General features: G+C 48.2%; 1 protein-coding gene across 3 annotated transcripts; it reads left to right on the top strand.

Moving 5' to 3' along the window:
• Nucleotides 1-580: 580 nt before the first annotated feature.
• Nucleotides 581-27956, top strand: TRNAU1AP (tRNA selenocysteine 1 associated protein 1). 3 transcript variants are annotated; one of them, XM_024357363.3, is made up of 9 exons: nt 581-746; nt 1249-1346; nt 10188-10287; nt 10901-10953; nt 14257-14388; nt 16847-16966; nt 20741-20903; nt 21432-21465; nt 27682-27956. In XM_024357363.3, the coding sequence occupies exons 1-9, from the start codon at nt 720-722 to the stop codon at nt 27816-27818; spliced, it is 864 nt and encodes a 287-aa protein (XP_024213131.1). In that variant the 5' UTR covers nt 581-719; the 3' UTR covers nt 27819-27956. The 3 variants fall into 3 exon arrangements, with proteins under 3 accessions (XP_024213131.1, XP_024213137.1, XP_024213136.1); XM_024357368.3 differs by lacking the exon at nt 581-746 and adding an exon at nt 859-916; XM_024357369.3 differs by lacking the exon at nt 16847-16966 and having other exon boundaries at nt 618-746.

The following is a 27956-nucleotide window of genomic DNA, read 5'->3' as shown; positions in this document are numbered from 1 at the left end:
TATATATGTGTATGTGTGTGTGTATATATATATGGAGTCTTGCTCTGTCACCAGGCTGCGGTGCAATGGCGCTATCTCGGCTCACTGCAACCTCTGCTCCCTGGGTTTAAGCGATTCTCCTGCCTCAGTCTCCCGAGTAGCTGCGACTACCAGCGCGCGCCACCACGCCTTCGTACTTTTAGTAGAGAGGGGGTTTCCCCCTGTTGGCGAGGATGGTCTCGATTTCTTCACCTCGTGATCCGCCCGCCTCGGCCTCCTAAAGTGCTGGCATTACAGGCGTGAGCCACCGTGCCCAGCCCTAACGAGCATATATTAATGTTGTAATTATATGTGTCTGTGTGTGTGTGGTTTTGTTTTCTATATAAAGTCAGACGAGTGTGTGTAGTTTTGTTTGTTTTCTAAATATATAAAGTCAGAAATAAACCCAAGTAACCCAGCCGCCTGGGCCAGGTGGTATCTGGCCCGCCCCATTCCAGCCTGAACTCCGCCCACCGCGATCCGGAAGCCTCGCGCCCAGTGGGTTGCAGGAAAAACCCGGAGCTGAATACACGGCCCGACCCGGGCCGCTGCGCTCGGGAGCCTGCGCAGAAGCCGTCGGAGGCGCATGCTCTGTAGCGGTCTCCGCAGCCAGGATTGGCGCCCGCGCGGGCCATCGAGCCCCGCCCGCAGAGCCCCGCCCGCAAAGCCCCGCCCGCAAAGCCCCACCCCGGTGCGCGGGTATGGCGGCCAGCCTGTGGATGGGCGACGTGAGTGAGGGCAGCCGTCCGGGGTCTGAAGACAAGGAAGCATCTCGGTTTCGCGAGGGAGGAAGGATCTGAGTGGGAGGGGACTTGGGATCCCAGAAAGGGGAGACGTGTGACGGGGGTTCTTTCTGGTGACACAGAAGCGGGTTCCAGCATCTAAGTGAAGAGGCTGAGTCCGTGAGGCTAGGGGTCCTGGGGCCCCACCTGGGTTCGTGGGAGGGAAAGGTGGTGCTTTGGGGACATAGAATGGGAGCAATCCAAGGACTGAGGCGCGCTGTTCTGGGACCGGAGGAGTGGGGTTTCTAGGTCCAAGGGGAGGCTCCCTAAAGGGGGGCAAGCTTGAACCAAAAGAGCTGGGGTTTCAGGCCGCTCAGTGGAGGCGAGCCTCGCCCCTCGCTCCCCCAGCGGCGCGTAGCCAGCCCTGGGCTGAACGGGAGGGGCTCTGGAACCCGGAGTGGGAAGCCCGGCCGCCGGCCTGAGCCGCTGTGCTCTTGTTTTTACGCAGCTGGAACCCTACATGGATGAGAACTTCATCTCCAGAGCCTTTGCCACCATGGGGGAGACCGTAATGAGCGTCAAAATTATCCGAAACCGCCTCACTGGGTAAGTCTCATTTCAGGTCTCTCTTAATACATCTCGTTGCAGCTGTCATGTACGAGAATGTAAACATCGTAGTCATGGCTTCTCACTACCCCTAGTAATAGTCACTGTAAAATTATAACAGCTAACATTTTGAGGTCCCAATGAGTGGAAGGATGGCATGTAGCTTAAGGGTAGGACTTGCCAGGCGTTGTGACTCACGCCTGTAATCCCAGCACTTTGGGAGGCTGAGGTGGGTGGATCACCTGAGGTCAGGAGTTTGAGACCAGCCTGGCCAACATGGTGAAACCCCGTCTCTACTAAAAATACAAAAATTAGCCGGGTGTGGTGGCAGGCACCTGTAACCCCAGCTACTCGGGAGGCTGAGGCATGAGAATCACTTGAACCCGGGAGGCGGAGGTTGCAGTGAGCTGAGATCGTGCCACTGTACTTTAGCCTGGACAACAAGAGCAAAACAATGTCTCAAAAACAAAAAACAAAAAAACGCAGGACTCAAGCGAGACTGGGTTTGAAAGCTATTTCTACTGTATGACCTTGGGTAAGTTACTTAACTGCTCTGTCTCATTCACTTTGAGTATAAAAATGGAAATAATAACAGCACCTACCTCCTAGAGTTATGGTGAGGATTAAATGAGTTAATTCACATTCATCATTAGGACAGTGTATGGCATATAGCATATGCTCAGTAAGTGTAGTCAGATTACGATCTGCTGAGTAATAAGCAGTTTACATCCATTATCTCTTTAAAACCTCAGAAACTTCTGAGGTAGGTAAATACTATTATGAAGAGGCTTAATAACTTGAAGAGTTACAATAAATAGCCGGGCGCAGTGGCTCTCGCCTGTAATCCTAGCACTTTGGGAGGCCAAGGCAGGCGGATCACGAGGTCAGGAGATTGAGACCATCCTGGCTAACACGGTGAAACCCCATTTCTACTAAAAATACAAAAAAAATTAGCTGGGCATGGTGGCGGGCACTTGTAGTCTCAGCTACTTGGGGGGCTGAGGCAGGAGAATGGCGTGAACCCAGGAGGCGGAGCTTGCAGTGAGCCGAGATCGCGCCACTGCACTCCAGCCTGGGCGACAGCTGAGACTCTGTCTCAAAAAAAAAAAAAAAAGAGTTATAATAAATAACAAGTCAGGACTTGAATTCGAGTCTATCCTGAAAGCTCATGAGGGCCCTTAACTCTGTTTTTTTTTTTTTTTTTTTTTTTTTTGGGACGGAGTCTCGCTCTGTCGCCCAGGCTGGAGTGCAGTGGCACGATCTCGGCTCACTGCAAGCTCCGCCTCCCGGGTTCACGCCATTCTCCTGCCTCAGCCTCCCGAGTAGCTGGGACTACAGGCGCCCGCTACCGAGGGCCCTTAACTCTTATGCCATTTATTTAAAAAATTGTGGAGGCTGGGTGCGGTGCCTCATGCCTGTAATCCCAGCACCTTGGGAGGCGAGAAGGGTGGATCACCTGAGGTCAGGAGTTGGAGACCAGCCTGACCAACATGGAGAAACCCTGTCTCTACCAAAAATTAGTCAGGCGTGGTGGTGCATGCCTGTAATCCCAGCTACCTGGGAGGCTGAGGCAGGAGAATCGCTTGAACTTGGGAGGCAGAGGTTGTAGTGAGCTGAGATCGCGCCATTGCACTCCAGCCTGGGCAATAAGAGCGAAACTCCATCTCAAAAAAAAAAAAAAAAAAAAAAATTGTCTGTGGAGATACTACTGTGTTCTACTGTTATACATTCCTGGCTGAAATAATCCAGATATAGCCCCTGCTCATGGAGTTTACTACATTCTAGTGGGGAATGAGACAATAAATAAGTAAACATAACCAAATGCATAATATTTTCAGATAGAGGTGCTCTATTGCCTCCATTTTCTTCTTTCTCTTTGAGGTCTTAGTTTTCCTTAGGGAATTATCAATTTGTCAGTGTTTATCAAGCAGCCACTCTTTTCTTTTCTTTTCTTTTCTTTTTTTTTTTGAGACGGAGTCTCGCTCTGTCACTACCCAGGCTGGAGTGCAGTGGCGCGATCTTGGCTCACTGAAAGCTCCGCCTCCTGGGTTCACGCCATTCTCCAAGCAGCCACTCTTTTCTCGGTACTCTACTACATGTGGCTTGCTAAAACATCAAATGGTTTAAAAATAGAGATGAGACCATTTGAAAGATACTTTGTGTATTCAGAACCCCATTACCTAGGAAAAGATTTTTCTGACTGGTAGATCATGCCCACCTAAATATTTCTCTTCTTGCTCTTCTAAGCAGAAAACCCCAGATAATCAGCTACTGGTATGAAAATTCATTCTGTAACCTTTCTCATTTTTTTTTCTTTTTTTTTTTTTTTGAGACGGAGTCTTGCTCTGTGGCCCAGGCTGGTGTGCAGTGGCACGATCTCGGCTCACTGCAAGCTCCACCTCCTGGGTTCAAGCCATTCTCCTGCCTCAGCCTCCCAAGAAGCTGGGACTACAGGCGCCCGCCACCACGCCAGGCTAATTTTTTGTATTTTTAGTAGAGATGGGGTTTCACCGTGTTAGCCAGATGGTCTCAATCTCATGACCTCGTGATCCGCCTGCCTTGGCATCCCAAAGTGCTGGGATTACAGGCGTGAGCCACCGCGCCCGGCCCCTTTCTACTTTTTAAAACACTGGCATAGGCTGGGCACGGTAGCTCACACTTGTAATCCCAGCACTTTGGGAGGCTGAGGTGGGCAGATCACTTGAGGTCAGGAATTTGAGAACAGCCTGGACAACATGGTGAAACCTTGTCTCTACTAAAAAAATACAAAAATTAGCCAGGTGTGGTGAGACACACCTGTAGTTCCAACTACTTGAGAGGCTGAGGAAGGAGAATCGTTTGAACCCAGGAGGTGGAGGTTGCAGTGAGCCGAGATTGTGCCACTGTGCTCCAGCCTGGGTGACAGAGGGAGACTTTGTCGCAAAAATAAATAAGTAAAACACTGGCATAGATTCTCACATTTTAATCTTTTTTTTTTTTTTTTTTTCTGAGGCATAGTCTTCCTCTGTTGCCCAGGCTGAAGTGCAGTGGCACAATCTTGGCTCACTGCAACCTCTGCCTCCTGGGTTTAAGCCCTTCTCCTCTCTCAGCCTCCTGAGTAGCTGGGATTACAAGCACCTGCCACCACGCCCAGCTCATTTTTTTTGTTTGTTTGTTTTTTGAGACGGAGTCTCGCTCTGTCGCCCAGGCAGGAGTGCAGTGGTGCGATCTCAGCTCACTGCAACCTCTGCCTCCCAGGTTCCAGCGATTCTCCTGCCTCAGCCTCCTGAGTAGGTGGGACTACAGCCGTGTGCCACCACATCCAGCTAATTTTTTGTATTTTTAGTAGAGATGGGATTTCACTGTGTTAGCCAGGATGGTCTCCATCTTCTGACCTCTGCCTGCCTCAGCCTCCCAAAGTGCTGGGATTACAGGCGTGAGCCACTGCGCCCAGCCTAATTTTTTCTATTTTTAGTATAGATGGGATTTCACTGTGTTGGCCAGGCTAGCCTCGAACTCCTGACCTCAGTTGATCTGTCCGCCTCAGCCTCCCAAAGTGCTGGATTACAGGCATGAGCCACTGGGACCAACCTTACTGTTTATTGAAATAAGATATAGGCCGGGCGCAGTGGCTCACACCTGTAATCCCAGCACTTTGGGAGGCCGAGGCAGGCGGATCACGAGGTCAGGAGATCGAGACCATCCTGGCTAACACAGTGAAACCCCGTCTCTACTAAAAATACAAAAAATTAGCCGGGCGTGGTGGTGGGCGCCTGTAGTCCCACCTACTCGGGAGGCTGAGGCAGGAGAATGGCGTGAACCCGGGAGGTGGAGCTTGCAGCCAGCGGAGATCACACCACTGCACTCCAGCCTGGGCGACAAAGTGAGACTTTGTCTCAAAAAAAAAGAAAAGAAATAAGATATGGAACTCTTGTTTCTTACATGTTTCTTTTTTTTTTTTTTTTTTTTTTTTACTTTGAGACAAAGTTTCACTCTTGTCACCCAGGCTATATTACATATTATTTTTCCTTGGATCTTATCTTTTCTCCTTTTCTATAATCTTGGTGTTTTGTTTTGTTTTGTTTTGAGACAGAGTCTCGCTCTGTCACCAGGCAGGAGTGCAGTGGTGCAATCTTAGCTCACTGCAATCTGCACCTCTCGGGTTCAAGCCATTCTCCTGCCTCAGCCTCCCGAGTAGCTAGGACTACAGGCACATACCACCACGCCCAGCTAATTTTTGTATTCTTATTACAGACAGGGTTTCACCATGTTGGCCAGGATAGTCTCGATCTCTTGACCTCGTGATCCACCCACCTTGGCCTCCCAAAGTGCTGGGATTACAGGCGTGAGCCACCGCTCCCGGCCAACACCCAGCTAATTTTTTTTTTTTTTTTTTTTTTTTTTTTGGTTTGAGGCAGAGTCTCTGTCTGTCGCCCAGGCTGGAGTGCAGTGGAATGATCTCGACTCACTGCAACCTCCACCTCCCAAATTCAAGCAGTTCTCCTGCCTCAGCCTCCCGAGTAGCTGGGATTGCAGTCACGCGCCACTATGCCTGGCTAATTTTTGTATTTTTTTTTTTTTTGTTTAGTAGAGACAGGGTTTCACCATGTTGGTCAGAACTCCTGACCTCCTGATCCACCCGCCTTGGCCTCCCAACGTGTTGGAATTACAGGCGTGAGCCACTGTGCCCAGCCTGCCCTGCTAATTTTTGTATTTTTTTTTTTTTTTTTGAGATGGAGTCTGGCTGTGTTGCCAGGCTGGAGTGCAGTGGCGTGATCTTGGCTCACTGCAACCTCTCCCTCCGGGTTCAAGCAATTCTTGTGCCTCAGCCTCCCGAGTAGCTGGGATTACAGGCACACACCACCCCACCCAGCTGATTTTCGTATTTTTTTTTTTTGTTTTTTTGTTTTTGAGACCCAGTCTAACTGTGTCATCCAGGCTGGAGTGCAGTGGTGCGACCTCAGCTCACTTCAACTTCCGCCTCCCGCGTTCAGGCAATTTTCCTGCCTCAGGCTCCCGAGTAGCTGGGACTACAGGCACACACCACTGCGCCCGACTAATTTTTTTTTTTTTTGAGATGGAGTCTCATTCTGTCACCCAGGCTGGAGTGCAGTGGCGTGATCTCTGCTCACTGCAAGCTCTGCCTCCTGGGTTCACGCCATTCTCCTGTCTCAGCCTCCCTAGTAGCTGGGACTATAGGCGCCCGCCACCACGCCTGGCTAATTTTTTTGTATTTTTAGTAGAGATGGGGTTTCACTGTGTTAGCCAGTATGGTCTCAGTCTCCTGACCTCGTGATCCGCCCGCCTCGGCCTCCCAAAATTCTGGGATTACAGGCGTGAGCCACCACGCCCGGCCTGTTTGTTTGTTTTTTTTACAGGGTTTCACTTTGTCGCCCAGGCTGGAGTTTAGTTGCATGAACATGGCTAACTGCAGCCTTCACCTTCTGGGCTCAGGCTATTCTCCTGCCTCACCCATCCAAGTAGCTGGGACTACAGGTGCATGCCAGCATACCCAGCTAATTTTTGTATTTTTTGTAGAGGTGGTGTTTTTCCATCTTGCCAAGGCTCATCTTTTTATTGGTGATAGCTTTATAGGGTGATATTAAGAAAAATCTGACATTTTTGTTTATAAATCTCTTAGGTTGTCATATTCTCTTATGTTTCTTAGTGACTCTTTCAAAGATAGAATGCTCAGAATCTCACAGACACCCCCTGGTTAGGTACAGTCCATCGGGTTTTTTTGAGACTCTGTCTCAAAAAAAAAAAAAAGATTAAAAAAAACATATTTATCTATATTTACTAGATGAATTTTTTTTTTTTTGAGATGGAGTTTCGCTCTCGTTGCCTAGGCTGGAGTGCAATGGCGCGATCTTGCCTTACCGCAACCTCCGCCTCCCGGGTTCAAGCGATTCTCCTGCCTCAGCCTCCGTAGTGGCTGGGATTACAGGCATGTGCCACCACACCTGGCTAATTTTGTATTTTTAGTAGAGATGGTGTTTCTCCATATTGGTCAGGTTGGTCTCGAACTCCCGACCTTAGGTGATCCGCCTACCTCAGCCTCCCAAAGTGCTGGGATTACAGGCATGAGCCACTGCACCTGGCCTTTTTGTTTGTTTGTTTGTTTTGAGACGGAGTCTTGCTCTGTCACCCAGGCTGGAGTGCAGTGGTGTGCTCAGCTCACTGCAAGCTCCTCCTGGGTTCACACCATTCTCCTGCCTCAGCCTTCCAAGTAGCTGGGACTACAGGTGCCCGCCACCACACCTGGCTAATTTTTTTTGTATTTTTTAGTAGAGACGGGGTTTCACCATGTTAGCCAGGATGGTCTCGATCTCCTGACCTCATGATCCGCCTGCCTCGGCCTCCCAAAGTGCTGGGATTACAGGTGTGAGCCACCGCGCCTGGCCAATAATTTCTTTTCCTGAGCCGTATGAAAGTAAATTGCAGGATGGGCATGGTGGCTCACGCCTGCAATTCCAGCACTTTAGGAGGTGGAGTCGTGTGGATCACCTTAGGTCAGGAATTCAAGACCAGCCTGGCCAACGTGGTGAAACCCCATCTCTACTGAAAATACGAAAATTAGCCAGGCATGGTGGGGGGGCGCCTGTAGTCCCAGCTACTCAGGAGGCTGAGGGAGGAGGATCGCCTGCACCTGGGAGGCGGAGGTTGCAGTGAGCCAATATTATACCCCTACACTCCAGCCTGGGTGATAGAGTGCATTTTGTCCCTTCACTGCTAAGTATCTTTGTGATCTTGCCAGAAACTGGACATTTTCTTCTTCTTTTTTTTTTTTTTGAGACAGAGTCTTGTGCTCTGTCGCCCAGGCTGGAGTGCAGTTGCGCAATCTCGGCTCACTGCAGGCTCCGACTCTCACTGCAAGCTCCGCCTCCTGGGTTCATGCCATTTTCCTGCCTCAGCCTCCCGAGTAGTTGGAACTACAGGCGCCCGCCACCACGCCCACCTAATTTTTTGTGTTTTTAGTAGAGACGAGGTTTCACTATGTTAGCCACGATGGTCTTGATCCCCTGGCCTCGCGATCTGCCTGCCTCAGCCTCCCAAAGCACTAGGATGACAGGCGTGAGCCACCGCGCCCGGCGAAACTGGACGTTTCCTTACATAACCACAATGCTTATATCACACTAACAAAATTATCAGTGATTCTCTAATACCATATCATAGCAGGTCTACATTTAAATTTTTATAATTGTCCCCACAATATTGATAGTTTTTCATTTATTAGTGAATTATAATTCAATCCAGGAAACTGCATTGCATTTAGTTCTTCTGAGTCTCTTTTATTTTTATTTATTTTTTATTTTTTTGAGACAGAGTCTTGCTCTGTTGCCCAGGCTGGAGTGCAGTGGCGTGATCTCGGCTCACTGCAGCCTCCGCCTCCCGGGTTTGAGCAATTCTCCTGCCTTAGCCTCCCTAGTAGCTGGAACTACAGGCGCCTGCCACCATGCCTGGCTAATTTTTTGAGTCTCTTTTAATGTATAAAAGCCAACCTCTTTTTTTCCTCATACTATTTAACTTTTTAAGGAGGTAAGACTAGTTGTCTTTGTAAGAGCCTATATTCTGAGGCCGGGTGCGGTAGCTCATGCCTGTAATCCTGGCACTTTGAGAGGCCGAGGCGGGCAGATCACCTGAGGTCGGGAGTTCAAGACCAGCCTGACCAATATGGAGAAACCCCATCTCTACTAAAAATACAAAATTAGCTGGGCATTGTGGCGCATGCCTGTAATTCCAGCTACTTGAGAGGCTGAGGCAGGAGAATCGCTTGAATCTGGGAGGTAGAGGCAGGAGAATTGCTTCAACCCAGGAGGTGGAGGTTGCAGTGAGCCAAGATTGCGTCATTGCACTCCAGCCTGGGCAACAAGAGCAAAACTCGGTCTCAGAAAAAAAAAACAGATCATACATTCTGCATTCATTTGTTTACTTGTGGTGTTTTGCATAGTCTATCTCTAAAATTTCCTGGAACTGGTTATTAGATCTAAAGTCTTGATGGGATTGCATAATACAATTTTGACAAGAGTATTCACACATGATAAAATGCATAAATGAATGTTTACTAAATGAGTCTGGGGCCAGGTGCCTTGGCTCATGCCTGTAATCCCGGAACTTTGGGAGGCTGAAGTGGGTGGATCTTCTGAGGTCAGGAGTTCAAGATCAGCCTGGCCAACATGGCAAAATCCCATCTCTACTAAAAATACAAAAATTAGCCAGGCATGGTGGTGGGTACCTGTAATTCCAAGTGTTCATGAGGCTGAGGCAGGATAATTGCTTTAACCTGAGAGGCAGAGGTTATAGTGAGCTGAGATCGAGATGATATCTGTCTCATAAATAAATAAATAAATACAGATAAACGAATCTTGGACTGGCCCAGATGGGCAATCCTTATATTCAGGTTTGTAAATTAGGTCTGAGCTGGGGTATGGCAGGGAACAAAAACAGTGTTGGCTCAGATTAGAAAAACATTTCTTTCTCCCTTCAAGGCCAAGACCCATCTTGAGCCTTTTTTTTTTTTTTTTTAAACAGTCTCAAACCAGCCTGTTGCTCAGGCTGGAGCAGTGTGGCATGATCTCAGCTCACTGCAACCTCCACCTCCTGGGTTACAGCAATTCTCCTGCCTTAGCCTCCCGAGTAAGCTGGGACTACAGGTGTGCGCCACCATGCCCAGCCAATTTTTGTATTTTTAGTAGAGATGGTGTTTCAGCATGTTGGCCAGGCTGGTCTCCTGACCTTCGGTGATCCTCCTGCCTTGGCCTCCCAAACTGTTGGGATTATATGCGCGAGCAATCACGCCTGGCCTCATCTTGAGCCATTTTATCTTTAACCATTTTCTTTCTCTATTTGCTTTTTTTCCAGGATCCCAGCTGGCTACTGCTTTGTAGAATTTGCAGATTTGGCCACAGCTGAGAAGTGTTTGCATAAAATTAATGGGAAACCCCTTCCAGGAGCCACACCTGTAAGGACATTTAGATAATGATGATGTTGCCATTATTATTGTCATTGCTTACTACCATCTATTGAATCCCTACTGTATACTTATTTTATTTAATCCTATAACAACCCTTTACAGTAGGCATTGTTATCTTTGTAGGCCCAGGAAACTGAAGCTCAGGGAATTGAAATAACTTGCCCAAGGCAACACAGGTAGTAAATGGCAGAGCCAGGATTCAGACTGAAGATTGGTTGCCTCCCAAATCCATGCCTTTCCATTCTGCATTGCTGCCTCCCATAACCGAAGACTTGAAACTCTAGACCTCTTGCCTGATTGGGAAACTAGAATAGGCTGGCAGCAGCAAGGACACATTTCAAGAGAGTTGCATTCTGCTCTTCCCACAGTTACTTAGCTTACAGCTGCACCAGCTGGCACACCTGGGCTCATAGAACCATGGAGCTGGCAGTGCCCTTAGCGGTCATCCGTGCAACCCCCTCATTTTATACAGGAGAAAAAGCTGAGGCTTAGAGAGGGGGAGATGTTTTGGCCAAGGTAATTTATTTCAGTTTTTTTCAAATATTGTTCAACTCTTGAAACACCTTTCTCTGTTTTAGTTTGTTTGTTTTTCAACTTCCAGGCGAAACGTTTTAAACTGAACTATGCCACTTATGGGAAACAACCAGATAACAGGTAGGTACAAAGTCATGTCTAGACAGACATAAGATGTGTCACTGTGCCTGACACTGCCATATAGGAGGAGGGGAGCCGGTTTGGCTGCACTTGGTTCCCTCCTGAAGGACGACGCTCTTCTCCCTTCCTTGCTGGTGGACCTTCCTGGTGTGCTTCATGCAAGACCCTGGCTTTTCTGTATTTGGTCCCTGCCCCTGGCTTCCTACCCTGCTACTCCTCACAGTATTGAAGTTTTATTCAATAAGAATTGCGTTGTTAGCCAGGCGCAGTGGCTTACGCCTGTAATCCCAGCACTTTGGGAGGCCGAAACAGGCAGATTGCCTGAGCCTAGGAGTTCAAGAATAGCCTGGGCAACATGGCAAAACCCCATCTCTACAAAAAAATACAAAAATGGCCGGGTGTGGTGGCTCATGCCTGTAATCCCAGCACTTTGGGAGGCCGAGGCGGGCGGATCACAAGGTCAGGAGATCAAGACCATCCTGGCTAACACGGTGAAACCAAGTCTCTACTAAAAATACAAAAAATTAGCCGGGCGTGGTGGCGGGCGCCTGTAGTCTCAGCTACTCAGGAGGCTGAGCCAGGAGGCTCACCTGAGCCCAGGGAGGGCTACAATGATCAAGGCTACTGTGAGCCATGATCGTGCCACTGCACTCCAGCCTGGGCAACAGAGTGAGACCCTGTCTTAAAAAAGAAACCCAATGAATTGACCTGTTATAGCAACATAAATTGATTGGAATTTCAGGTTGCCATTTGAAAGCATTAAAACGGTGTACCAAAAGCTTAAAAAACATTTATATGCATTGACCCTATAATTCTACTTTTCAGTATTTACTCATGGACGTGTGCAAAGATTAGCCTCAGATGTATTCATTGAAGTATTGCGTATAATAGCTAAAGTTGGGGAAAACCCAAATAACCTAATAGTAGGGAAGTGATTAAATTATGGTCATTAGTTAGGATGCGGTGTATCCACTGACAAGTTGTTGCAGTATACTGACATGTCAAGATATTGGCAATATGTTGAAAGTGAAAAAAAATACTAGAAACAAAATACGATGGATCGTATTTATGAACATGTAGAAGAAAAGCCACAAGAATAGACAAAAGTATACATATCAAAGCATTTATTGTGATTGTCTTCAAGTGGTTGAGTTATAGCAATTTTATTTTTCTTTGCACTTTTGTGGTTTTTTTTTTTTTTTGGAGACGGAGTCTCACTCTATTGCCCAGGCTGGCGTGCAGTGGCACGATCTCTGCTCACTGCAAGCTCCGCCTCCCGGGTTCATGCCGTTCTCCTGCCTCACCCTCCCGAGTAGCTGGGACTACAGGTGCCTGCCACCACGCCCGGCTAAATTTTTTGTATTTTTAGTAGAGACAGGGTTTCACCGTGTTAGCCAGGATGGTCTCGATCTCCTGACCTCGTGATCTGCCCACCTCAGCCTCCCGAAGTGCTGGGATTATAGGCGTGAGCCATCGTGCCTGGACTGTGCTTTTGTGTATTTTTTTTTTTTTTTTTTTTTTTTGAGATGGAGTCTCACTCTGTTGCCCAAGCCGGAGTGCAGTGGCATGATCTTGGCTCACTGCAGTCTTTGCCGCCTGGGTCCAAGCAATTCTCCTGCCTCAGCCTCCGGAGTAGCTGGGATTACAGGCACCTGCCAATGCGCCCAGCTAATTTTTATATTTTTAGTAGAGATGGGGTTTCACCATCTTGGTCAGGCTGGTTTTGAACTCTTGACCTTGTGATCCACCTGCCTCGGTCTCCCAAAGTGCTGGGATTACAGGCGGAGCCACTGCGCCTGGCCTTGTGTATTCTTATTATACAAGGAATATGTATCATACTTGAAATAAGATAATAACAAAGGTAGGCCGGGTGCGGTGGCTCACGCCTGTAATCCCAGCACTTTGGGAGGCTGAGACGGGCAGATCACAAGGTCAGGAGTTTGAGGCCAGCCTGACCAACATAGAGAAACCCCGTCTCTACTAAAAATACAAAAATTGGCTGGGCGTGGTGGCTTACACCTGTAATCCCGGCACTTTGGGAGGCTGAGGAGGATGGATCACCTGCGGTCGGGAGTTCGAGATGAGCTTGGCCAACATGGTGAAAACCCGTCTCTACTAAAAACACAAAAAATTAGTTGGGCGTAGTGGCGGGCACCTGTAATCCCAGCTACTCGGGAGGCTGAGGCAGGAGAATCGCTTGAACCTGAGAAGCAGAGGTTGCAGTGAGCTGAGATTGCGCCACTTCACTCCAGCTTGGGGGACAGAGCGAGACTCCGTCTCAAAAAAAAAAAAAAAAGGAAATTAGCTGGGTGTAGTGGCATGTGCCTGTAGTCCCAGCCACTTGGGCGGCTGAGGCAAGAGAATCGCTTAAACCCAGAAGGCAGAGGTTGCAGTGAGCCGAGATCACGCCACTGTACTCCAGCCTAGGTGACAGAGTGATACTCCATTTCAACAAAAAGAAAAAAAAAAAACAACAAAGGTTTGTGTGTTCGTTTATTTTTTTAATAGAATTGACCTCCTATAACAGGAGTTGGTAAACTCTGGCCTGATTTGTATCACCCACAAGCTCGCAGTGGTTTAAGAGGTTGGGTATGGTAGCTCACACCTGTAATCCCAGCACTTTGGGAGGCTGAGGCAGGTGGATCATTTGAGGTCAGGAATTTGAGACCAGCGTGGCCAACTTGGCGAAACCCTGTCTCTGCTAAAAATACAAAAGATTAGCTGGGCATGGTGGTGCGCACCTGTTATCCCAGCTGCTCGGCAGGCTAAGGTGTGAGAATCACTTGAACCTGGGAGACAGAAGTTGAAGTGACCCCAGATCACACCACTGCACTCCAGCCTGGGCAACGAGCAAAACTCCATCTCAGAAAAAAAGATTGGGGATTTAATTTTCGCTAGGCTTTACGTCCTTAGAAGATCAGATCTAGTTCTTTTTTGTGTGTCTTTTAACATTTATGTTTAAAATATACAAGGAATGCAGAATGCATTATTATGCAGTTTTTATGCAGTTTTATCTTTTGAGTGCCTTAGATGCACTTCTGACCACATCCACACATCTGCACTCATGTAATACTTGAAGTCAGACAAGTTCTGTGGAGTGGGTGAGGGATTTGGGGCAGGGACTATTTCCATAACTCTTCTGCCAGGACTGCTCTAATGAAACAAAGTAGGGGCTGGTTAAGTAGACCCATCAAATGTTTTCCTTAAGGGGCCTGGGAGAGGTTTACCTGGAATATGCGAAAGAGCTCTTCAGAGCAGAGGTTTTGGTCTTTGCCTCTGAATCTTCTTGTTCTCTCTCCTCAGCCCTGAGTATTCCCTCTTTGTGGGGGACCTGACCCCGGACGTGGATGATGGCATGCTGTATGAATTCTTCGTCAAAGTCTACCCCTCCTGTCGGGGAGGCAAGGTGGTTTTGGACCAGACAGGCGTGTCTAAGTAAGGCCTTACTTGTTACTGATGCTTAACTGTGTTAGTTTCAGCATTTCTCTCCTGAGTGGAGGTGTTTTAGAAAGGCCCTGCAGCATGGCGATTAAGACCACAAGCTCTGGAGCCAAACTGCCTGGTTCAAATCCCAGCTCCAATACAGGTGAGGGAGAATGCCAGTATTGTAGAATTGAGGCTCCGTGACCTTTACAGCCCCATCTGTAAAATGGAGCTGATTAATAATAGCTGCTTGTAGGGTTGATGTAAGGATTAAAGGATATAATATAAGTAAGTCACATTTGAAATGCTTTATAGGTGTTTGCTGTTTTGCTTGTTATTGTTACTGAGCCTTTCAGTGTAGTTAGAAGTGTTCTACTTCAGGCTGGGCGTGGTGGCTCATGCCTGTAATCCTAACACTTTGAGAGGCCCAGGTGGGTGGATTGCGTGAGCTTAGGAGTTTGAGACCAGCCCGGGCAACACGGTGAAATGCCCTCTCTATTAAAATACAAAAAATTAGCCAGGTGTGGTGGTGTGCACTTGTAGTCCCAGCTACTTGGGAGGCTGAGGTAGGATAATTGCTTGAACCTGGAAGGCGGAGGTTGCAATGAGCCAAGATTGTGCCACTGCACTCCAGCCTGGGCAACAGAGCCAGACTCTGTCTCCATAAAAAAAAAAAAAAATTGGCCCGGCATGGTGGCTCACACCTGTAATCCCAGCACTTTGGGAGGCTGAGGTGGATGGATCACCTGAGGTCAGGAGTTTGAAACCAGCCTGGCTAACATGGCAAAACCCCGTCTCTACTAAAAAAATACAAAAGTTAGCTGGGCATGGTGGCACACGCCTGTAGTCCCAGCTACTTGGGAGGCTGAGGCAGAATTGCTTGAATCCGGGAGGCAGAGGTTGCAGTGAGCTGAGATCATGCAACTGTGCTCCAGCCTGGGTAACAGAGCAAGATTCCGTCTCAAATAAAAAAAAAAGAAAGAAAGAAAAAATGGAAATTGAAGAACCTCAAGAAAGGCTCATTCTTGGTCAGTATGGTAGTTATATGCTCAGGCTTTGAGAGTGCAACAGGTGTGGCTTTGAATCATGCTTCTGCCATGACTTTGGGCAAGTTGTTAAATCTCACTGAACTGGTTACCTCTTCAGTAAATGTGGATACCACTTTCATGGAATTATTAGACAGTTTGATGAGATCACCCTGAGAAAATGCTCAGCACAGGCTGGGTGCGGTGGCTCACGCCTGTAATCCCAGCGCTTCGGGAGACAGAGGCAGGCGGATCACCTGAGGTCAGGAGTTCAAGACCAGCCTGGCCAACATGGTGAAACCCTGTCTCTACTAAAAATACAAAAATTAACCAGGCATGGTGGTGCGTGCCTGTAGTCACAGCTGCTCGGGAGGCTGAAGCAGGAGAATCGCTTCAACCTGGGAGGCGGAGGTTGCAGTGAGCCGAGATCGTGCCAGTGCATTCCAGCCTGGGAGACAGAGCGAGACTCCATCTCAAAAAAAAAAAGAAGAGCCGGGCATGGTGGCTGACACTTGTAATCCCAGCACTTTGGGAGGCTGAAGCAGATGGATCACCTGAGGTCAGGAGTTCGAGACCAGTCTGGCCAACATAGCGAAACCCAGGTCTCTACTTTAAAAAAATTACAGGCCAGGCGTGGTGGCTCATGCCTGTAATCCCAGCACTTTGGGAGGCCGAGGCGGGTGGATCATGAGGTCAGAAGATCGAGACCATCCTGGCTAACACGGTGAAACCCTGTCTCTACTGAAAAAATAAAATACAAAAAATCAGCTGGGCATGGTGGTGGGTGCCTGTAGTCCCAGCTACTCTGGAGGCTGAGGCAGGAGAATGGCATGAACATGGGAGGCGGAGCTTGCAGTGAGCCGAGATCACACCATTGCACTCCAGCCTCGGCAACAAGAGTGAAACTCCATCTCAAAAAAAAAAAAAAGAGAGAAAATGCTCTGCGCAGTGCTAGGGAAATAAATATTTATTAAATGTTAGCTTGCATTAATTTATCCCCCTGCTAGAATTTGAGCTCAGGAGAGCGGGAACGTTGTCTTTCTGTGACTGCTGCATCCTGTGCGTAGCACAGTGCCTGGCATACAGGGCAGACTGTAAATATTTGCTGAATTTTCTTCTATGAGTTACTTTCCAGCAGGGTGTCGGGGAAGCTCCTATTTAGGAATGTTCCCCAGGGGTGAAGGTGTCGAGGAGGATGGTGAACTGAATGTGGGAATTCCTGCAGATCTTAGAATCGTTTGTACTTGGATCTTGACACTATGTGGACACCTGTTGATGGGACTCTCCTTTCTTCCTCTAGTTTAATGGACTCTCTCTCTTTCTCTTCTCAGCCTCTTTTCCTTTCTACATTCCTGCCCACTTTCTTATCCTTACTTCTTTTTCATGTGTCCATTCTTAGACTTTCATCACATTTGTGATCTAAATTGTATATTTTTTTCATGCAGGGGTTATGGTTTTGTGAAATTCACAGATGAACTGGAACAGAAGCGAGCCCTGACGGAGTGCCAGGGAGCAGTGGGACTGGGGTCTAAGCCTGTGCGGCTGAGCGTGGCAATCCCTAAAGCGTGAGTCCTGCAGGGAAGGTAGAGAGACTCTAGACTCCCCGCCAGACACTCCTCTTTTGTTTGCTGAGAATCAGGGCATCCATACGCTGGATGGGAGGCGGAAGGGGATCCAATTCAAGTCACAAGTACTGAATGCCTGCTGTTTGCCAGGCTGTGGGTGCTGGGGTTGAACTAGCCCCACTCCTGCAGAAACTTAGAGTTGGGGATAGAGTATGATTTGGAAAGGCTGATGTATTCAGACATTACTGGTGACAGCATTGGAAAAGCTGTTTGGCTGTCCATACCTGATGTCCCTGTTCTTTGCCCAGTAGTCCCATTGTTGGGAACTTATTCATAGAATTAATAAGATTTGAATAAAGGGGAAAAAATTACTTCCAGTTTTAGCCTTATTTGTATTAATGAAACTACAGCCCTCCTGTGAGTGTTCCATGCTGTGGGAATGGATAAGAATTAGTATTCCAGACACTAGGCCGGGCGCAGTGGCTCACACCTGTAACCCCAGGACTTTGGGAGGCTGAGGTGGGCAGATCACCTGAGGTCAGTAGTTCGAGACCAGCCTGGCCAACATGGCAAAACCTCATCTCTACTAAAAATACAAAAAGTATCCAGTCATGGTGGTGCATGCCTGTAGTCCCAACAACTCGGGAGGCTGAGGCAGGAGAATCGCTTGAACCTGGGTGGCGGAGGTTGCAGTGAGCCGAGATGGCATCAGTGCACTCTGGCCTGGGCAACGGAGTAAGACTCCGTCTCAAATAAAAAAGAAAAATATTCCAGACACTCTACAGAACATTATATACTTCACTATTACACCTGTCATGCTAGGTAGAAAATCTTCCCTTACAACTCCAAACTTTTCTCTGAATGGGATTTTTTGTTTGTTTGTTTTTTCCCTGAGTCAGGATCTCAAAGTCACCCAGGCTGGAGATCATGTCTCACTGCAGCCTCGACCTCCCCAGGCTCGGGATCCTCCCATCTCAGCCTCCTGATTAGCTGGTACTACAGGTGCACACCAATATGCTAGGCAAATTTTTGTGTTTTTTGTAGAGATAGGGTCTTGCTTTGTTGCCCAGGCTGGTTTCGAATTCCTGGGCTCAAGCAATCTGCCCACCTTGGCCTACAAAAGTGTTGGGATTACAAGCATAAGCCATTGTGCCTGGCCAGATCTTTTATCCTTTAGCCAAATTAATGATTTTCAACTGGAGTGATTTTGCCTCCCAGAGGACATTGACAACATCTGGAGACATTTTTGGTTATCACAACCAAGGATGTACCAATGGCACCTAGTGGGTATCGGCCAAGGATACTGTTAAACATCCTGCAATTCATCGGACAGCCTCCCACCCTTCCATGTCAATAGATCCAGGGCTGAGAAACTCTACCCTAAGAGTAGTTGAACTATTTTTTTTTTTTTTTTTTTTTGAGATGGTGTCTTGCTCTTTTGCCCATGCTGGAATGCAGTGGTGTGATCTTGACTCACTTCAGCTTCCACCTCCCAGGTTCAAGCGATTCTCCTGCCTCAGCCTCCCGAGTAGCTGGGACTACAGGCATGTGCCACCAAGCCCAGCTAATTTTTGTATTTTTAGTAGAGACAGGGTTTCACATGTTGACCAGGCTGGTCTTGAACTTCTGACCTCAGGTGATCTGCCTGCCTTGGCCTCTCAAAGTGCTGGGATTACAGACGTGAGCCACTGCGCCCAGCCAAATAGCCATGTTTTTGAAAGCAATGATTTAGGGGTTCTTTATGGTTTAACTGTGTTTAATACATTGAAGATCAGGCTTAGTGACTTCTCCCAAAAATGTTATTTGTTGTAAATAAATTATTATATAAAAACATTAAATTAGCTGGGCTTGGTGTGCTCCTCTAGTCCCAGCTGCTCTGGTGGCTGAAGTGGGAGAATTGATTGAGCCTAGGAGTTCAAGGTTACAATGAGCTATGATCACTCCACTGCACTCCAGCCCAGGCAACAGAGTGAGACCATGTCTCTTAAAAAACAAAATAGGCTGGGCGCGGTGGCTCATGCCTGTAATCCCAGCACTTTGGGAGGCCGAGGTGGGTGGATCACAAGGTCAGGAGATCGAGACCATCCTTGCTAACATGGTGAAACCCCGTTTTACTAAAAATACAAAAAATTAGCCAGGCGTGGTGGCGGGCACCTGTAATCCCAGCTACTCAGAGAGGCTGAGGCAGGAGAATGGCATGAACCCGGGAGGCAGAGCTTGCAGTGAGCCGAGATTGTGCCACTGTACTCCAGCCTGGGTGACAGTGCGAGACTCCGTCTCAAAAAAAAAAGGCCAGGTGCAGTGGCTCACGCCGGTAATCCCAGCACTTTGGGAGGCCGAGGCGGGCAGATCACGAGGTCAGGAGATTGAGACCATCCTGGCTAACATGGTGAAACCCCGTCTCTACTAAAAATACAAAAAAAAAAAAAAATTAGCCGGGCGTGGTGGTGGGCGCCTATAGTCCCAGCTACTCGGGAGACTGAGGCGGGAGACTGAGGCAGGAGAATGGCGTGAACCCAGGAGGCGGAGGTTGCAGTGAGCCGAGATCGCGCCACTGCACTCCAGCCTGGGCGACAGAGTAAGACTCTGTCTCAAAACAACAACAACAAAAAAAAACGAAAACAAAAGGTGGGGTGCTGGGGCTCACGTCTGTAATCCCAACACTTTGGGAGGCTGAGTTGGGTGGATCACTTGAGGCCAGGAGTTCAAGACCACCCTGGCCAACATGGTGAAACCCCATCTCTGCTAAAAGTACAAAAATTAGCTGGGCCTCCCAGGATCAAGCGATTCTCCTTCCTTAGCCTCCCAAGTGGCTGGGATTATAGGCGTGAGCTACCACGTCTGTCTCTTTTCTTTTTTTTTTTTGAAACAGAGTTTCACTTTTATTGCCCAGACTGGAGTCCAGTGGCACAATCTAGGCTCATTGCAACCTCTGTCTCCCAGGTTCAAGCGATTCTCCTGCCTCAGCCTCACAAGCAGCTGGGATTGCGGGCGCGCCATCCCACCCAGCTAATTTTTTGTATTTTTAGTAGAGATGGGGTTTCGCCGTGTTGTCCAGGCTAGTCTTGGAACTCCTGACCTCAGGTGACCCACCTGCCTTCGCCTCTCAAAGTGTTGGGATTACAGGCGTGAGCCACCGCGCCCAGCCCTTTTTTTTTTTTTTTTTTTAAACAGGATATCCTTTTGCCAGTCCTGACATAGTTTGTTAAGAGAGACAAACCTATCCATTAAAATCTCCTGTATTAAAAGCATGGTCTCTGGAGCCATACTCTTATATTAGCTGTGTGACTTTGGACAAATTACTTAACCTCTCTGTTCCTCAGTTTCCTTATCTGTAAAATAGGAATAATGATATACTTATTGCATATGGTTGTTTTGAGGATTAAAAGAGTTAATTGGTGGCCGGGCTCCCAGCACTTTGGGAGGCTGAGGCAGGCGGATCACGAGGTCAGGAGATCGAGACCAGCCTGGCTAACATGGTGAAACCCTGTCTCTACTGAAAATACAAAAAATTAGCCAGGCGTGGTGGCACACACCTGTAGTCCCAGCTACTCGGGAGGCTGAGGCAGGAGAATTGCTTGAACCCAGGAGGCGCAGGTTGCAGTGAGCCGAGATCACGCCCCTGTACTCCAACCTAGGCAACAGAGCAAGACTCTGTCTCAAGAAAAAAAAAAAAGTTAATCGGTATAAAGCACTTAAAATAGTCTCTGGCCACATAGGCAGTGTTACGGAAATGTTTGCTTACACTTATTTTTGTTTCTGTCTTCATTTAAGGAGCCGTGTAAAGCCAGTGGAATATAGTCAGATGTACAGTTATAGCTACAACCAGTATTATCAGCAGTACCAGAACTACTATGCTCAGTGGGGCTATGACCAGAACACAGGCAGCTACAGCTACAGTTACCCCCAGTATGGCTATACCCAGAGCACCATGCAGGTAACCATGACTTGGCAAGACTGGTCCCCTTGGGTTGTGTTTCTCCTCTAGAAACAGGTCATTCTTTAGGATGGGATTGGTAAGGACAGGGGCTTGGGCTTCAGAAAAAATAGGGAAAGTTGAAGCAGTCCAGTTCCTCTTGTTAAAAATAAGCCATTGTGGGTAGGGCCCAGTGGCTCACACCTATAATCCTAGCACTTTGAAAGGCCGAGGCAGGTAGATCACCTGAGGTCAGGAGTTCAAAACCAGCCTGGCCAACATGATGAAACCCTGTCTCTACTAAAAATACAAAAAATTAGCTGGGCATAGTGGCAGGTGCCTATAATCCCAGCTGCTCAGGAGACTGAGGCAGGAGAATCGCTTGAAACTGGGATGCGGGTGTTGCAGTGAGCCGAGATCACGCCACTACACTCTAGTCTGGGTGACAGAGCTAGACTCCACCTCAAAAAAAATAAAAAATATAAGCCACTGTGGTCCTGGGCCGGGATTTCACCATGCCCCTAACCCACATCTCTGGTCTCTTGGCAGACATATGAAGAAGTTGGAGATGATGCATTGGAAGGTAAGGGTTCATACGTTCCTTACTCTGTCAGCCATTATCAGGTGACTGCTGTGGCTGGCACTGTGCTCTCAGCTAGAGGGAAGACAAGATAAATTCTGCTCTGGAAGAACTTACATTCTGGTTAGAGAGCCAGACAAATATGTAATTATGGTAAGAAGTGTCGAGTGTTACCCAGAGGTGTAAGTGTAGATCCCAGAGAGCCTGGAACAGGCAGCTCCAGGAGAGCCCATCACCCCCTTGACATGTGGCATTCTATCCTGGTATGTGGGCCTCTAACAATAATACTGTTAACCTTTTTTTTTTTTTTTTTTTTTTTGAGGTGGAGTTTCACTCTTGTTGCCCAGGCTGGAGTGCAATGGCATGATCTCAGTTCACCGCAACCTCCACCTGCCAGGTTCAAGCAATTCTCCTGCCTCAGCCTCCCGAGTAGCTGGGATTACGGGCATGCACCACCATGCCCAGCTAATTATTTTGTATTTTTAGTAGAGACAGGGTTTCTCCATGTTGGCTTGGCCGGTCTCAAACTCTCAGCCTTAGGTGATCCGCCCGCCTCAGCCTCCCAAAGTGCTGGGATTACAGGCATGAGCCACTGTGCCTGGCCGATAATACTGTTACCTTTTATTTGTTTGACTGTTTGTAAAATTCATTTTTTATTTATTTTTTTTTTTTTCTGTTTTTCAATATATTTTAAATGACATATTTTCCTGATTTTTAAGTCATCGTTAGGATGGAAAATTTGGAAAATATAGTAAAGTATGGGCCAGGCGCGGTGGCTCACGCCTCTAATCCCAGCACTTTGGGAGGCCGAGGCAGGTGGATTGTGAGGTCAGGAGATCGAGACCATCCTGGCTAACACGGTGAAACCCCGTCTCTACTAAAAAATAGAAAAAATTAGCCGGGTGTGGTGGTGGACGCCTGTAGTCCCAGCTACTCGGGAGGCTGAGGCAGGAGAATGGCGTGAACCCGGGAGGCAGAGCTTGCAGTGAGCCGAGATCGCACCAATGCGCTCCAGCCTGGGAGACAGAGCGAGACTCCGTCTCAAAAAAAAAGAAAAAGAAAATATAGTAAAGTATAATGAAACTGAAAATCACCCCATATCCTACTACAACATAGTAATAGCCATTATTAATTTTTTCTTTCTTTTTTTTTTTTTCTTTTTTTTTTGAGGCAGAGTCTTGCTTTGTCACCCAGACTGGAATGCAGTGGCGCAATCTCATCTCACTGCAAGCCCGCCTCCCGGGTGCAAGTGATTCTCCTGCCTCAGCCTCCCGAGGAGCTGGGATTTCAGGCACATGCCACCACGCCCAGCTAATTTTTGTATTCTAACTAGAGACGGGGTTTCACCATCTTGGCCAGGCTAGTCTCAAACTCGACCTCGTGATCCGCCTGCCTCGGCCTCCCAAAGTGCTGGGATTACAGGGGTGAGCCACCGTGCCCAGCCCATTATTAATTTTTTAATTAAAAATATTTAAGCCTTGCACGGTGGCTCACCCCTGTAATCCCAGCCCTTTGGGAGGCCAGGGAGGGTGAATCATGAGGTTAAGAGATCGAGACCATCTTGGCCAACATGGTGAAACCCCGTCTCTACTAAAAATACAAAAATTGCCAGGCACGGTGGCTCACCCCTGTACTCCCAGCACTTTGGGAAGCCACAGCGGGAGGATCACCTAAGGTCGGAAGTTCTAGACCAGCCTGGCCAACGTGGTGAAATTCTGCTGGTACTAAAAATACAAAAATTAGCCAGGTGTGGTGTTGCGCACCTATAATCTCAGCTCCTCAGGAGGCTGAGGCAGGAGAATCGCTTGAACCCAGGAGGCGGAAGTTGCAGTGAGTTGAGATCATACCACTGTACTCCAGCCTGGGCGACAGAGCAAGACTCTGTCTCATATATATATATATATATATATATATATATATATATATATATATACACATACATACATACATACATACATACATATATACACAAAAATTAGCTGGGCATGGTGGTGCACACCTGTAGTCCCAGCTACTCGGGAGGCTGAGGCAGGGGAATCGCTTGAACCCAGGAGGTGGAGGTTGCAGTGAACCGAGATGGCGCCACTGCACTCCAGCCTGGCGACAGAGCGAGACTCCGTCTCAAAAAAAAAAAAAAACAGGCCGGCACGGTGGCTCACGCCTGTAATCCTAGCACTTTGGGAGGCCGAGGCAGGCAGATTCTCTGAGCTCAGGAGTTCGAGACTGGCCTGGGCAACATGGTGAAACCCTGTCTTTACTAAAATACAAAAGAAATTAACCAGGCTTGGCGGTGTGCGCCTGTAGTCCCAGCTACTCTGGAGCCTAAGGCAAGAGAATTGCTTGAAATCAGGAGGCAGAGGTTCCAGTGAGCCGAGATTGCGCCACTGCACTCCAGCACTCCACCCTGGCTGACAGAGCAAGACTCTGTCACTACCAAAAAAAAAAAATTTAATGGGCCAAGTACAGTGGCTCATGCCTATAATTCCAGCACTTTGGGAAGCCTAAGTGGGCAAATCACCTGAAGTCAGGAGTTTGAGACCACCCTGGCTAACACTGTAAAACCCGGTCTCTACTAAGAATACAAAATTAGCCAGGCATGGCCGGGCGCGATGGCTCACGCCTGTAATCCTAGCACTTTGGGAGGCCAAGGCGGGCAGATCACAAGGTCAGGAGTTTGAGACCACCCTGGCTAACACAGTGAAACCCCATCTCTACTAAAAATACAAAAAAATTTAGCTGGGTGTGGTGGCACACACCTGTAGTCCCAGCTACTCAAGAGGCTGAGGCAGGAGAATGACGTGAACCTGGGAGGCAGAGCTTGCAGTGAGCCGAGATCACGCCACTGCACTCCAGCCTGGGCAACAGTGCAAGACTCTGTCTCAAAAAAAAAAAAAAATTATCCAGGCATGGTGGCCCATGCCTGTAATTCCAGCTCCTTGGGAGGCTGAAGCAGGAGACTCACTTGAACCCGGGAGGTGGAGGTTTCGGTGAGCCAAGAATGCTCCACTGCAGTCCATCCTGGGTGACGAGAGTGAAACTCCGTCTCAAAAAAAAAAAAAAAAAAAGGTATTTACTGGCTAGGCATGGTGGCTAAAGCCTGTAAGGTCTTTGGAAGGCCAACGTGGGTTGGAGGATGGCTTGAGCCTAGAACTTTGAGACCAGCCTGGGCAACATAACGAGACCCCATCTCTTTTTTTTTTTTTTTTTTTTTGGGAGACGGAGTCTTGTTCTGTCACCCAGGCTGGAATGCAGTGGTGCAGTCTCCAATCTCAGCTCATTGCAACCTCTGCCTCCCAGGTTCAAGTGATTCTCCTGCCTCAGCCTCCTGAGTAGCTGGGATTACAGGCATGCACCACCACGCTCGGCTAATTTTTGTATTTTTAGTAGAGACAGGGTTTCAGCATGTTGGCCAGACTGGTTTCGAACTCCTTACCTCAGGTGATCCTCCCGCCTCAGCCTCCCAAAGTGCTTTGATTACAGGCATGAGCCACCGTGCCCGGCCAAGTATTTATAATTTTCACTGAATTTCACAGAAGAAAAAGGAAAGAAAAACTGAAAGCCAAGCATGGTGGCCTGTGGTTCCAGCTACTTGGGGGAGGCTGAGGCAGGAGGATTGCTTGGGCCCAGGAGGTTGAGGCTTCAGTGAGCTGTGACTACAGTTGTGCCCCACCATACCTGGCTATTTTTTTCTATTTTTTTGTAGAGGCAGGGTTTCACCATGTTGCCCAGGCTGGTCTTGAACTCCTAGGTTCAAGTGATCTGCCCATCTCGGCCTTCCAAAGTGCTGGCATTATAGGCATGAGCCACTGCTCCTGGCCAAAACTTTATTTGAGGTACAAAAAGACTCAAAGTTTGAAATCTGTTTTGAGGATTCTTCTTCAAGAGAAAGTCATAGGGAAAATGTTTTCTGTCAAGAAAATGTTCGTTAAAGGAAACATCCCTTTTAGGGCATGAACAAACTTGTCTAGTTCATAACATTTTAAAGCACTTTCTTGTGTCCTCTCATGTGATGCCAACTGTAGTGACCTTGTGGGGTGGGCTGGGAAGGACACAGGAGCTCCACTTCACAGATGGGAACCTAGTGGCTCGGAAAGCCCAAGTGATCTGCTGAGGGTCACACAGTGTGGGGCAAAGTCAGGACAGTCCGGTCTTTTTATACTCAAGTCTGTAGTTGTTTCCCCCTGGGAGACACTGCCTTCTTTCTAGAGATAATTAGCCTCATAATATCTGTAGATAAGTCCTTAGAATTTTCCAATCTCTTTTTAATCCTTTTTTTTGTTTTCTTTTTCTTGAGATAGAGTCTTGCTCTGTCACCAGGCTGGAGTTCAGTGGCACGATCTCGACCCACTGTAACCTCTGCCTCGCAGGTTCAAGCGATTCCCCTGCCTCATCCTCCTGAATAGCTGGGACTACAGATGCGCGCCACCACGCCCAGCTAATGTTTGTATTTTTAGTAAAGATGGGGTTTCACCATGTTGGCCATGATGGTCTCGATCTTTTGACCTCATGATCTGCCCGCCTCTGCCTCCCAATGCTGGGATTACAGGTGTGAACCACTGCGCCAGGCCCAATGTTTTGTTTTGTTTTGTTTTGTTTTGTTTTTGAGATGGCGTCTCACTCTTGTTGCCCAGGCTGGAGTGCAGTGGCACGATCTCAGCTCACTGCAACCTCCGCCTCCCGGGTTCAAGTGATTCTTCTGCCTCAGCCTCCCGAGTAGCTGGGATTACAGGCATGTGCCATCATGCCCAGCTAATTTTCTTTTTTTCTTTTTTTGAGACGGAGTCTTGCTCTGTCGCCCAGGCTGGAGTGTAGTGGCGCAATCTCGCATGCCCAGCTAATTTTCTATTTCTATTTTTCTAACCCCATAAAGATGGGGTTTCTATGTTGGTCAGGCTGGTCTCAAACTTCTGACCTCAGGTGGTCCGCCCACCTTGGCCTCCCAAAGTGCTGGGATTACAGGCTTGAGCCACTGCGCCTGGCTTTTTTTTTTTTTTTTTTTTTTTTTTTTTTTGAGATAGAGTCTTTGCTCTGTCGCCAGGCTGGAGTGCAGTGGTGCCATCTCTGTTCACTGCAACCTCTGCCTCCCGGGTTCAGGTGATTCTCCTGCCTCAGCCTCCCGAGTAGCTGGGACTACAGGCGTGCACTGCCATACCCGGCTAATTTTTTGTATTTGAGTAGAGACGGGGTTTCACCATGTTGCCCAGGATGGTCTCAATCCCTTGACCTTGTGATCTGCCCACCTCGGCCTCCCAAAGTGCTGGGTTTACAGGCATGAGCCACAGTGCCCAGCTTTTTTTTTTTTTTTTTTTTGAGACAGAGTCTCACTTTGTTGCCCAGACTTGAGATCAGTGATGTGAACATGCCTCACTGCAGCCTCGACCTCCTAGGCTCAAGTGATCCTCCTGCCTCAGCCTCCCTAGTAGCTGGCACTACAGACACAGGTCACCATGCCCAGCTAATTTTTTTTTTTTTTTTTGAGATGGCATCTTGCTCTGTTGCCCAGGCTGGAGTGCAATGGTGTGATCTCGGCTCACTGCAACCTCCGCCTCCCGGGTTCAAGCGATTCTCCTGCCTCAGCCTCCCGAGTAGCTGGGACTACAGGTGCCTGCCACCACGCCCAGCTAATTTTTCTATTTTTAGTAGAGACGGGGTTTCACTATGTTGGCCAGGATGGTCTCCATCTCTTGACCTTGTGATCCGCCTGCCTTGGCCTCCCAAAGTGATGGGATTACAGGCGTGAGCCACCGCGCCCGGCCGAGACGGGGTTTTGCTCTTGTTGCCCAGGCTGGAATGCAATGGTGCCATCTCGGCTCACCGCAACCTCTGCCTCCTGGGTTCAAGCAATTCTCCTGCCTCAGCCTCCCGAGTAGTTGGGATTATAGGCATGTGCCACCATGCCTGGCACTTAATAACTTTGATCAGACCTTCTAAATCCAAATTTGAAGTGAGGACCAGACCAGAAAATCTAGGATACATGATGGCTAGAGACACAGGTGTAGCTTTTAATAGATGCAGGCTAACAGCTGCCATTTTCCCATTCTCTAGATACATTATCCTATTTTCATCTTCCCCAGAACCCTGCAAGGCAGTGGTTTCACTTCCTAAAACTGGCAGGATAGGGACCTTACCATAGAACAGAGTTCTGGGAGAAGGGAACTGAACCAGGTCCCTTGCAGCTGTCCCTAGACTTCCCTGACCCCATCCTTGCTTGCTTTCCAGACCCCATGCCACAGCTGGATGTGACTGAGGCCAACAAGGAGTTCATGGAACAGAGTGAGGAGCTGTATGACGCTCTGATGGACTGTCACTGGCAGCCCCTGGACACAGTGTCTTCAGAGATCCCTGCCATGATGTAGCCAGGCCAAAGGACAAGCCAGGTTGCGTGATGTGAGGGAGATGAGAGACTCCTTTTTAAAAATTGTGAAACCTTTTTGGAAATATGATTTGTAAGATTTTAATGACTGTTTCTGGAGATCATGAATGTTTCTACAACA

Source organism: Pan troglodytes, chromosome 1, assembly GCF_028858775.2.
Source record: "Pan troglodytes isolate AG18354 chromosome 1, NHGRI_mPanTro3-v2.0_pri, whole genome shotgun sequence".
Taxonomy (NCBI): domain Eukaryota; kingdom Metazoa; phylum Chordata; class Mammalia; order Primates; family Hominidae; genus Pan; species Pan troglodytes.
This window is presented reverse-complemented; position numbering and strand designations above follow the sequence as displayed.

Bases quoted from the DNA above. Each gene is read 5' to 3' on its own strand.
- TRNAU1AP (XM_024357363.3), top strand. From the start codon at position 720: ATGGCGGCCAGCCTGTGGATGGGCGAC. The intron at 10,288-10,900 runs GTAAGGACATTT...TTCAACTTCCAG, and splicing joins CCCTTCCAGGAGCCACACCT to GCGAAACGTTTTAAACTGAA. The intron at 16,967-20,740 runs GTGAGTCCTGCA...TCTTCATTTAAG, and splicing joins AGCGTGGCAATCCCTAAAGC to GAGCCGTGTAAAGCCAGTGG.